At 40.1% G+C, this 12,373-nt stretch overlaps 1 protein-coding gene and 1 pseudogene across 1 annotated transcript; both read right to left on the bottom strand.

Annotated features, from left to right (window-relative positions):
- Positions 1 to 1,839: 1,839 nt before the first annotated feature.
- On the bottom strand, positions 1,840 to 5,960 carry LOC116191935 (the record flags this gene model as incomplete). The annotated part of the gene is made up of 6 exons (XM_031520303.1): positions 1,840 to 1,955; positions 2,109 to 2,881; positions 3,014 to 3,647; positions 4,095 to 4,341; positions 4,713 to 5,836; positions 5,903 to 5,960. Coding segments are annotated over 6 exons (2,952 nt in total), but the record flags the coding sequence as incomplete, so codon positions are not given.
- A 1,904-nt stretch (positions 5,961 to 7,864) lies between these two features.
- On the bottom strand, positions 7,865 to 11,983 carry LOC116191933 (annotated as a pseudogene).
- Positions 11,984 to 12,373: the final 390 nt, after the last annotated feature.

Raw genomic sequence — 12,373 nt, 5'->3', positions numbered from 1 at the left:
GCCCCATAAATCTCTTCATCTTCAACCCTCACTTCCCTCGGTTGAACTCTTTCCCTCCTACGTGCATTAGGAGCGTTTCGTGGCTGCTCCACACGTTTATTCTCTATCAGATCTATCCGTTCATGAACCTGCTCAAACTCCAACCGCATCACACGCCTCATCTCACTCATCATGGCCTCTAAAAGTATTTTCGAATCAGCCAATTCCGTTGCACCTTCGGGAATACTCTTAGCACTATTGTGAGACATGATTGCTGCAAAATAAAGTTAGAAAGAATGGACCTCACAATTCGCCCCCTTACGTGTTTACACTCAAGAATGTGAATCACTCTACACTCGTGTTTTCACTCAACAAAATATGTGGCTTTTAACCCTCTAATATTCTCACCGCTCTTGCCTTTTTCCACTCGACAATTCTCTTTCAGTTCCTTTGGAACTAAACAAACAACTCCAAATTTTCCAGCAACAATTCACCAAGAACTCATCAAGGAAAATTAATGATCAAAGGAAATTTCAGGAAGAAAAGAAGCAAGAGAAAAGGTAACTACTGTGAAGGATTAAATAAACTAGAATGTTATATGAAATTATGGGATCAGAATCAATGCAGATTACAAAGAACGAGAAATAACAACTTTAGAATGGTCTGATGTAAAAAATTTGGATCAAATTGACAACGATATCTTCTTTCTTTTCTTTCGATCTTTTTTTTTTCTCAGCTCAGTATTTTTTTTTGGCCGATTTTTTTTTTCAGCTCTTTTTTTTTCAGCTTTGTATATTTTTTTTTTCAGCCGAAATTTTTTTTTTCAGCCCTTTTTTTTTCTACTAATAATCCACAAAGAACAATTTCGACGAAGCGAAACTCAGCAAATTGAAACAAAAAAGGATAGGATAAACCCGATTTGAAGCCTGATGCTCTGATACCAAATGATGCGATTCCCGCCAAGAATGACGAGACCCGACAACTAAAGGAACCCAAGATCGTTCCACGATCAGATTTGATTGACGAACCCTCGACCCGTTGTTTACGACAAAAACAAGAACCTTGGTATAACTGACCTCAACCCGTTGTTTAATGCGAAACAAGAACCTCGGTATATGGGAAGACGCCACAAACGGTAATGGAAAACCGCTTGATAAGTCGATGAAGACGCCACAAACGGTGGTGGAAAGCCGTTTGATAAGTCGATGATGAACGCCACGGAAACTTCCGATAAGTTCGATTAGTTCTTCAAGAACCAAAGAGAATACTCTCACAATTTTCTGAATGTTCCTCTCATTAAAAATTGACTAAGATGAATATATATAGACATAAAGTAATCCTAATATGGTCATATCTCCTCCTATAGATAAGGAAATTAAAACCAAGAATATCGATAGAGATATGACATAATCTATAAAGATATAAAATCTAAATACCCCTAGAATATCTCTATGAGATTTAAACTTCAAACAAATCTGATGTTATCTTCTGTTGATCATCAACTGTTCTAGAAGCTTCCTTAAACACTTGCTGAATTTAGCCTTGTCCGGAATCTTCTATAACTTGAATAATGTTGATGGATCTTTGTGGATCACGTGATTCATGTCCAATGGGCCTCCACGAATTTGCTTGAGCCCAAACCTCTTGAATCAGGCCGTTGAGTTCATCTTTAAACTTCTTTGCTCGTGCTCGCGTAATCGGTCCAATTGGAACTTGAACTGGATCCCTTGAAGTCGTGCTACGATTTGCATCATTCCCCTCCTCTTGAAAAGGATTTGTCCTCAAATCATCACCTACATCAAAAGGAAGCAAATCAGAAACATTAAAAGTAGCACTTACATTGTACTCACCAGGTAAGTCTAGTTTATAAGCATTGTCATTGATGCGCTCCAGGACTTGAAAAGGTCCATCTCCTCTTGGAAGCAGTTTGGAACGTCTTTGCGCCGGAAATCTCTCTTTCCTCATATGCAACCAAACCCAATCTCCGGGTTCAAAAATCAGCTTATGACGGCCCTTGTTGGCGTGTTTTGTATACTGCTCCGTTTTTCGCTCAATGTTGAGTCTTGTTTTCTCATGAATCTGCTTGACAAATTCAGCTTTCTTTTTGCCATCTAAATTAACATGCTCAGTCAAAGGTAAAGGAGATAAATCCAATGGAGTTAAAGGATTAAATCCATAAACAACTTCAAATGGTGAAAATTTAGTAGCGGAATGAACAGATCTGTTATAAGCAAACTCAACATGTGGTAAACACTCTTCCCATGTTTTAATGTTTTTTTTTATGATTGCCCTCAACAAAGTAGACAAAGTTCTATTTACTACTTCCGTTTGACCATCAGTTTGTGGGTGACAAGTAGTAGAAAATAACAGCTTAGTACCTAACTTACACCACAAAGTCTTCCAAAAATAGCTCAAGAACTTAGCATCTCTATCCGAAACAATTGTTCTAGGCATGCCATGTAACCTCACAATCTCCCTAAAGAACAAATCAGCAACATGCGAGGCATCATCCGTTTTGTGACATGGAATAAAGTGTGCCATCTTAGAAAATCTATCCACAACCACAAAAATTGAATCTCTCCCACGTTTAGTCCTAGGTAATCCTAACACAAAGTCCGTTGAAATATCAATCCAAGGCTCACTAGGAATTGGTAAAGGAGTATACAAACCGTTAGGCTGCACTCTGGATTTAGCTTGCCTACACGTAATGCATCTACCACAAATTCTCTCAACATCTCTTTTCATATGTGGCCAATAGAAGTGTTCTTGCAAAATAGCTAAAGTCTTTGCTACTCCAAAATGTCCCATTAATCCCCCACCATGTGATTCCTGCACTAATAACTCTCTCAAGGAACAATTTGGCACGCATAACTTATTCTCTCGAAACAGAAAGTCATCATGCCTAAAGAACTTACCACAAGGAATTTTCTCACAAGCTCGATATTCCTCACAAAATTCATGGTCATCAGCATATAAATTTTTAATGTGCTCAAAACCAAGCAATTTTGCATCAAGTGTAGAGAGTAATGCATACCTGCGAGAAAGTGCATCGGCGACCACATTCTCCTTACCTTGCTTATACCGAATGACGTATGGAAACGTCTCAATGAACTCCACCCATCGGGCATGTCTTTTGTTTAGTTTGTGTTGGCCCTTCAAGTGTTTCAAGGACTCATGATCGGTGTGTATCACGAACTCCTTAGGCCATAGGTAGTGCTGCCACGTCTCTAAAGCTCGAACCAATGCATACAACTCTTTATCATAAGTTGGATAGTTTAAGGCTGCACCGCTTAGTTTTTCGCTGAAGTAAGCAATTGGTCGTCCTTCCTGCATGAGAACTGCACCTATACCAACACCTGAAGCATCACATTCAATCTCAAAAGTTTTAGAAAAGTTAGGTAAAGATAATAAAGGAGCGTTGGTCAGCTTCTCTTTGATTAGCTGAAACGCCTTCTCTTGTTCTTCTCCCCATCTAAATCCAACGTTTTTCTTGATCACTTCAGTAAGTGGTGCTGCTATGCTACTAAAGTCCTTCACGAACCGCCGATAGAAACTAGCAAGTCCATGAAAACTACGAACATTACTTACACTTGTGGGACTAGGCCACTCTTGGATTGCACGTACCTTCTCCTCATCAACCTGTATACCTTGTGCACTAACAACAAATCCCAAAAAAACAAGCTTATCGGTGCAAAAAGTACACTTCTTCATATTAGCAAATAACTTTTCCTTCCTAAGCACATCTAAGACAGATTTCAAATGTACCTTATGATCATCTAAGTTTTTGCTGTAAACTAGTATATCATCAAAGTAGACAACCACAAATCTACCTATAAATGCACGCAAAACATGATTCATAAGTCTCATAAAAGTGCTTGGAGCATTAGTCAAACCGAAAGGCATAACTAACCATTCGTACAAACCGTATTTTGTTTTAAAGGCAGTTTTCCATTCATCTCCTTCTTTCATTCTAATCTGATGATAACCACTTTTTAAATCAATTTTAGAAAATACACAAGAACCATGTAACTCATCTAACATATCATCTAAGCGAGGAATAGGATGACGATACTTTACCGTTATGTTGTTGATTGCTCGGCAATCAATGCACATTCTCCACGTCCCATCCTTCTTAGGTACAAGTATTACTGGAACAGCGCATGGGCTCAAGCTCTCCCCCACGTACCCTTTCTCTAACAACTCCTTTACCTGCCGTTGAAGCTCCTTTGTCTCCTCAGGATTGCTCCTATAGGCTGGTCGGTTTGGAATTGTCGCACCGGGAACAAAATCAATTTGATGTTCAATCCCTCGGATTGGAGGTAAGCCATGTGGTGTTTCCTCGGGAAAGACATCCTCATACTCCTGCAAAAGAGAAACAACAGAACTAGGAAGAGAGATATCAAGTTCGTTAGTATTGAAAAATGCCTCTTTGTACAAAAGTACAATCATCGGCTGATTTAAAAACATTGCTTGCCTAATTTCTCCCATGTTTGCATAAAAATTCTTTTGTTTTCTCTCTGATTTTCTCTCAATGGCCGAATTTTGATTTTCTTTTTCTCGGCCTCTCTCTGATTTTCACTCTTTTTCTTCTGTTCACTCTCTTTCTTTTGATCACTCTCTTTTTGCAATCTCACTTGATCCTCATATACTTGCTGCGGAGTCAATGGTACAAGAGTGATTGATCGCTGATTAAGTACAAAGGAGTATTTGTTCGTAAAGCCATCATGCTTCACTCGTCTATCAAATTGCCATGGACGCCCTAGCAACAAGTGTCCTGCTTGCATCGGTACTACATCACACAACACTTCATCTTCGTATTTACCGATTCGAAATGCAACTAACACCTGCTTGTTCACCCTTATCTCACCACTATCATTCAACCATTGCAGCTTGTACGGCCTAGGGTGCTTCACCATGGGCAGTCTTAATTTTTCCACCATTGTTGCACTTGCGACATTAGTACAACTACCACCATCAATAATCACACTACATACCTTGTCTTTGATGTAGCACCTAGTGTGAAAGATGTTCTCCCGCTGCACTTCTTCAACTCCTTTTGTTTGCAAGCTTAATGCTCTCCTTGCCACCAATGTCAATGCATCTGGAGCTAAATATTCCTCTTCGGGAACGTCCTCCAATGGGGGCATGTCATCGGTGTCGGAATCTTCAGTGTCGGTCACAATGTCACCATTGTCTCGCATCAGCATGACCCGCTTGTTTGGGCATTGACTTGCTATGTGTCCCCTGCCTTGGCATTTAAAACACTTAATGTCAAGATTCCTGGAGGTAGAAATGTCGGTTTTACCTTGAGGAACATGGCTGGTTGCTTCTCGCTTTTGCTCGGTTTTCAACATCGACGTGGATTGCTTCTCATCTTTCTTCGACTGATTCGGTTTCCAAGTGGATGTGCTTGGACTTTGGCTTGCACGTGTATTGCCTCTCCTCTTGAACTGGTTCTCAATCTTGATGGCCATGTGCACCATATCCTCCAACTCCACATAATGTTGTAATTCCACGGCATTTTGAATTTCTCGGTTCAATCCAGCCAAAAATCTTGCCATAGTAGCCTCTCGATCCTCCTCTATGTTAGCTCTAATCATGGCCACTTCCATCTCCTTAAAATATTCCTCTACACTCCGGTTACCTTGCCTAAGACTTTGTAACTTATTATACAGCTCCCGGTAGTAATAACTAGGAACAAATCGCTTCCTCATCACCCTTTTCATTTCCTCCCACGTAGCTATAGGTGGCTCTCTATTTCTTCGCCTATTTATCATCAATTGATCCCACCAAACAATTGCATAATCCGAGAATTCAATTGCTGCCACTTTGACTTTCTTCAGCTCGGAATAACTATAACAATCAAATACAAACTCCACCTTTTTCTCCCACTCAAGGTATGCTTCGGGATCACTCTTTCCTTGGAACGATGGGATTTTCATCTTAATACTACCCAAGTTATAATCTTCCCGATTCCTATCTTCTCTAAACCGCCCTCCATGTCTCCTATTACTAACAACCGAATCTCGATCATCTTCATCAAAACCAGCCCCATAAATCTCTTCATCTTCAACCCTCACTTCCCTCGGTTGAACTCTTTCCCTCCTACGTGCATTAGGAGCGTTTCGTGGCTGCTCCACACGTTTATTCTCTATCAGATCTATCCGTTCATGAACCTGCTCAAACTCCAACCGCATCACACGCCTCATCTCACTCATCATGGCCTCTAAAAGTATTTTCGAATCAGCCAATTCCGTTGCACCTTCGGGAATACTCTTAGCACTATTGTGAGACATGATTGCTGCAAAATAAAGTTAGAAAGAATGGACCTCACAATTCGCCCCCTTACGTGTTTACACTCAAGAATGTGAATCACTCTACACTCGTGTTTTCACTCAACAAAATATGTGGCTTTTAACCCTCTAATATTCTCACCGCTCTTGCCTTTTTCCACTCGACAATTCTCTTTCAGTTCCTTTGGAACTAAACAAACAACTCCAAATTTTCCAGCAACAATTCACCAAGAACTCATCAAGGAAAATTAATGATCAAAGGAAATTTCAGGAAGAAAAGAAGCAAGAGAAAAGGTAACTACTGTGAAGGATTAAATAAACTAGAATGTTATATGAAATTATGGGATCAGAATCAATGCAGATTACAAAGAACGAGAAATAACAACTTTAGAATGGTCTGATGTAAAAAATTTGGATCAAATTGACAACGATATCTTCTTTCTTTTCTTTCGATCTTTTTTTTTTCTCAGCTCAGTATTTTTTTTTGGCCGATTTTTTTTTTCAGCTCTTTTTTTTCAGCTTGTATATTTTTTTTTTCAGCCGAAATTTTTTTTTTCAGCCCTTTTTTTTTCTACTAATAATCCACAAAGAACAATTTCGACGAAGCGAAACTCAGCAAATTGAAACAAAAAAGGATAGGATAAACCCGATTTGAAGCCTGATGCTCTGATACCAAATGATGCGATTCCCGCCAAGAATGACGAGACCCGACAACTAAAGGAACCCAAGATCGTTCCACGATCAGATTTGATTGACGAACCCTCGACCCGTTGTTTACGACAAAAACAAGAACCTTGGTATAACTGACCTCAACCCGTTGTTTAATGCGAAACAAGAACCTCGGTATATGGGAAGACGCCACAAACGGTAATGGAAAACCGCTTGATAAGTCGATGAAGACGCCACAAACGGTGGTGGAAAGCCGTTTGATAAGTCGATGATGAACGCCACGGAAACTTCCGATAAGTTCGATTAGTTCTTCAAGAACCAAAGAGAATACTCTCACAATTTTCTGAATGTTCCTCTCATTAAAAATTGACTAAGATGAATATATATAGACATAAAGTAATCCTAATATGGTCATATCTCCTCCTATAGATAAGGAAATTAAAACCAAGAATATCGATAGAGATATGACATAATCTATAAAGATATAAAATCTAAATACCCCTAGAATATCTCTATGAGATTTAAACTTCAAACAAATCTGATGTTATCTTCTGTTGATCATCAACTGTTCTAGAAGCTTCCTTAAACACTTGCTGAATTTAGCCTTGTCCGGAATCTTCTATAACTTGAATAATGTTGATGGATCTTTGTGGATCACGTGATTCATGTCCAATGGGCCTCCACGAATTTGCTTGAGCCCAAACCTCTTGAATCAGGCCGTTGAGTTCATCTTTAAACTTCTTTGCTCGTGCTCGCGTAATCGGTCCAATTGGAACTTGAACTGGATCCCTTGAAGTCGTGCTACGATTTGCATCATTCCCCTCCTCTTGAAAAGGATTTGTCCTCAAATCATCACCTACATCAAAAGGAAGCAAATCAGAAACATTAAAAGTAGCACTTACATTGTACTCACCAGGTAAGTCTAGTTTATAAGCATTGTCATTGATGCGCTCCAGGACTTGAAAAGGTCCATCTCCTCTTGGAAGCAGTTTGGAACGTCTTTGCGCCGGAAATCTCTCTTTCCTCATATGCAACCAAACCCAATCTCCGGGTTCAAAAATCAGCTTATGACGGCCCTTGTTGGCGTGTTTTGTATACTGCTCCGTTTTTCGCTCAATGTTGAGTCTTGTTTTCTCATGAATCTGCTTGACAAATTCAGCTTTCTTTTTGCCATCTAAATTAACATGCTCAGTCAAAGGTAAAGGAGATAAATCCAATGGAGTTAAAGGATTAAATCCATAAACAACTTCAAATGGTGAAAATTTAGTAGCGGAATGAACAGATCTGTTATAAGCAAACTCAACATGTGGTAAACACTCTTCCCATGTTTTAATGTTTTTTTTTATGATTGCCCTCAACAAAGTAGACAAAGTTCTATTTACTACTTCCGTTTGACCATCAGTTTGTGGGTGACAAGTAGTAGAAAATAACAGCTTAGTACCTAACTTACACCACAAAGTCTTCCAAAAATAGCTCAAGAACTTAGCATCTCTATCCGAAACAATTGTTCTAGGCATGCCATGTAACCTCACAATCTCCCTAAAGAACAAATCAGCAACATGCGAGGCATCATCCGTTTTGTGACATGGAATAAAGTGTGCCATCTTAGAAAATCTATCCACAACCACAAAAATTGAATCTCTCCCACGTTTAGTCCTAGGTAATCCTAACACAAAGTCCGTTGAAATATCAATCCAAGGCTCACTAGGAATTGGTAAAGGAGTATACAAACCGTTAGGCTGCACTCTGGATTTAGCTTGCCTACACGTAATGCATCTACCACAAATTCTCTCAACATCTCTTTTCATATGTGGCCAATAGAAGTGTTCTTGCAAAATAGCTAAAGTCTTTGCTACTCCAAAATGTCCCATTAATCCCCCACCATGTGATTCCTGCACTAATAACTCTCTCAAGGAACAATTTGGCACGCATAACTTATTCTCTCGAAACAGAAAGTCATCATGCCTAAAGAACTTACCACAAGGAATTTTCTCACAAGCTCGATATTCCTCACAAAATTCATGGTCATCAGCATATAAATTTTTAATGTGCTCAAAACCAAGCAATTTTGCATCAAGTGTAGAGAGTAATGCATACCTGCGAGAAAGTGCATCGGCGACCACATTCTCCTTACCTTGCTTATACCGAATGACGTATGGAAACGTCTCAATGAACTCCACCCATCGGGCATGTCTTTTGTTTAGTTTGTGTTGGCCCTTCAAGTGTTTCAAGGACTCATGATCGGTGTGTATCACGAACTCCTTAGGCCATAGGTAGTGCTGCCACGTCTCTAAAGCTCGAACCAATGCATACAACTCTTTATCATAAGTTGGATAGTTTAAGGCTGCACCGCTTAGTTTTTCGCTGAAGTAAGCAATTGGTCGTCCTTCCTGCATGAGAACTGCACCTATACCAACACCTGAAGCATCACATTCAATCTCAAAAGTTTTAGAAAAGTTAGGTAAAGATAATAAAGGAGCGTTGGTCAGCTTCTCTTTGATTAGCTGAAACGCCTTCTCTTGTTCTTCTCCCCATCTAAATCCAACGTTTTTCTTGATCACTTCAGTAAGTGGTGCTGCTATGCTACTAAAGTCCTTCACGAACCGCCGATAGAAACTAGCAAGTCCATGAAAACTACGAACATTACTTACACTTGTGGGACTAGGCCACTCTTGGATTGCACGTACCTTCTCCTCATCAACCTGTATACCTTGTGCACTAACAACAAATCCCAAAAAAACAAGCTTATCGGTGCAAAAAGTACACTTCTTCATATTAGCAAATAACTTTTCCTTCCTAAGCACATCTAAGACAGATTTCAAATGTACCTTATGATCATCTAAGTTTTTGCTGTAAACTAGTATATCATCAAAGTAGACAACCACAAATCTACCTATAAATGCACGCAAAACATGATTCATAAGTCTCATAAAAGTGCTTGGAGCATTAGTCAAACCGAAAGGCATAACTAACCATTCGTACAAACCGTATTTTGTTTTAAAGGCAGTTTTCCATTCATCTCCTTCTTTCATTCTAATCTGATGATAACCACTTTTTAAATCAATTTTAGAAAATACACAAGAACCATGTAACTCATCTAACATATCATCTAAGCGAGGAATAGGATGACGATACTTTACCGTTATGTTGTTGATTGCTCGGCAATCAATGCACATTCTCCACGTCCCATCCTTCTTAGGTACAAGTATTACTGGAACAGCGCATGGGCTCAAGCTCTCCCCCACGTACCCTTTCTCTAACAACTCCTTTACCTGCCGTTGAAGCTCCTTTGTCTCCTCAGGATTGCTCCTATAGGCTGGTCGGTTTGGAATTGTCGCACCGGGAACAAAATCAATTTGATGTTCAATCCCTCGGATTGGAGGTAAGCCATGTGGTGTTTCCTCGGGAAAGACATCCTCATACTCCTGCAAAAGAGAACACACAGAACTAGGAAGAGAGATATCAAGTTCGTTAGTATTGAAAAATGCCTCTTTGTACAAAAGTACAATCATCGGCTGATTTAAAAACATTGCTTGCCTAATTTCTCCCATGTTTGCATAAAAATTCTTTTGTTTTCTCTCTGATTTTCTCTCAATGGCCGAATTTTGATTTTCTTTTTCTCGGCCTCTCTCTGATTTTCACTCTTTTTCTTCTGTTCACTCTCTTTCTTTTGATCACTCTCTTTTTGCAATCTCACTTGATCCTCATATACTTGCTGCGGAGTCAATGGTACAAGAGTGATTGATCGCTGATTAAGTACAAAGGAGTATTTGTTCGTAAAGCCATCATGCTTCACTCGTCTATCAAATTGCCATGGACGCCCTAGCAACAAGTGTCCTGCTTGCATCGGTACTACATCACACAACACTTCATCTTCGTATTTACCGATTCGAAATGCAACTAACACCTGCTTGTTCACCCTTATCTCACCACTATCATTCAACCATTGCAGCTTGTACGGCCTAGGGTGCTTCACCATGGGCAGTCTTAATTTTTCCACCATTGTTGCACTTGCGACATTAGTACAACTACCACCATCAATAATCACACTACATACCTTGTCTTTGATGTAGCACCTAGTGTGAAAGATGTTCTCCCGCTGCACTTCTTCAACTCCTTTTGTTTGCAAGCTTAATGCTCTCCTTGCCACCAATGTCAATGCATCTGGAGCTAAATATTCCTCTTCGGGAACGTCCTCCAATGGGGCATGTCATCGGTGTCGGAATCTTCAGTGTCGGTCACAATGTCACCATTGTCTCGCATCAGCATGACCCGCTTGTTTGGGCATTGACTTGCTATGTGTCCCCTGCCTTGGCATTTAAAACACTTAATGTCAAGATTCCTGGAGGTAGAAATGTCGGTTTTACCTTGAGGAACATGGCTGGTTGCTTCTCGCTTTTGCTCGGTTTTCAACATCGACGTGGATTGCTTCTCATCTTTCTTCGACTGATTCGGTTTCCAAGTGGATGTGCTTGGACTTTGGCTTGCACGTGTATTGCCTCTCCTCTTGAACTGGTTCTCAATCTTGATGGCCATGTGCACCATATCCTCCAACTCCACATAATGTTGTAATTCCACGGCATTTTGAATTTCTCGGTTCAATCCAGCCAAAAATCTTGCCATAGTAGCCTCTCGATCCTCCTCTATGTTAGCTCTAATCATGGCCACTTCCATCTCCTTAAAATATTCCTCTACACTCCGGTTACCTTGCCTAAGACTTTGTAACTTATTATACAGCTCCCGGTAGTAATAACTAGGAACAAATCGCTTCCTCATCACCCTTTTCATTTCCTCCCACGTAGCTATAGGTGGCTCTCTATTTCTTCGCCTATTTATCATCAATTGATCCCACCAAACAATGCATAATCCGAGAATTCAATTGCTGCCACTTTGACTTTCTTCAGCTCGGAATAACTATAACAATCAAATACAAACTCCACCTTTTTCTCCCACTCAAGGTATGCTTCGGGATCACTCTTTCCTTGGAACGATGGGATTTTCATCTTAATACTACCCAAGTTATAATCTTCCCGATTCCTATCTTCTCTAAACCGCCCTCCATGTCTCCTATTACTAACAACCGAATCTCGATCATCTTCATCAAAACAGCCCCATAAATCTCTTCATCTTCAACCCTCACTTCCTCGGTTGAACTTTTCCCTCCTACGTGCATTAGGAGCGTTTCGTGGCTGCTCCACACGTTTATTCTCTATCAGATCTATCCGTTCATGAACCTGCTCAAACTCCAACCGCATCACACGCCTCATCTCACTCATCATGGCCTCTAAAAGTATTTCGAATCAGCCAATTCCGTTGCACCTTCGGGAATACTCTTAGCACTATTGTGAGACATGATTGCTGCAAAATAAAGTTAGAAAGAATGGACCTCACAATTCGCCCCTACGTGTTTACACTCAAGAATGTGAATCACT

This window comes from Punica granatum, unplaced genomic scaffold (assembly GCF_007655135.1).
Source record: "Punica granatum isolate Tunisia-2019 unplaced genomic scaffold, ASM765513v2 Contig00628, whole genome shotgun sequence".
Classification (NCBI taxonomy): Eukaryota; Viridiplantae; Streptophyta; class Magnoliopsida; order Myrtales; family Lythraceae; genus Punica; species Punica granatum.
The sequence above is the reverse complement of the archived record's forward strand: the minus strand, read 5'-3'. Positions and strand labels throughout refer to the sequence as shown.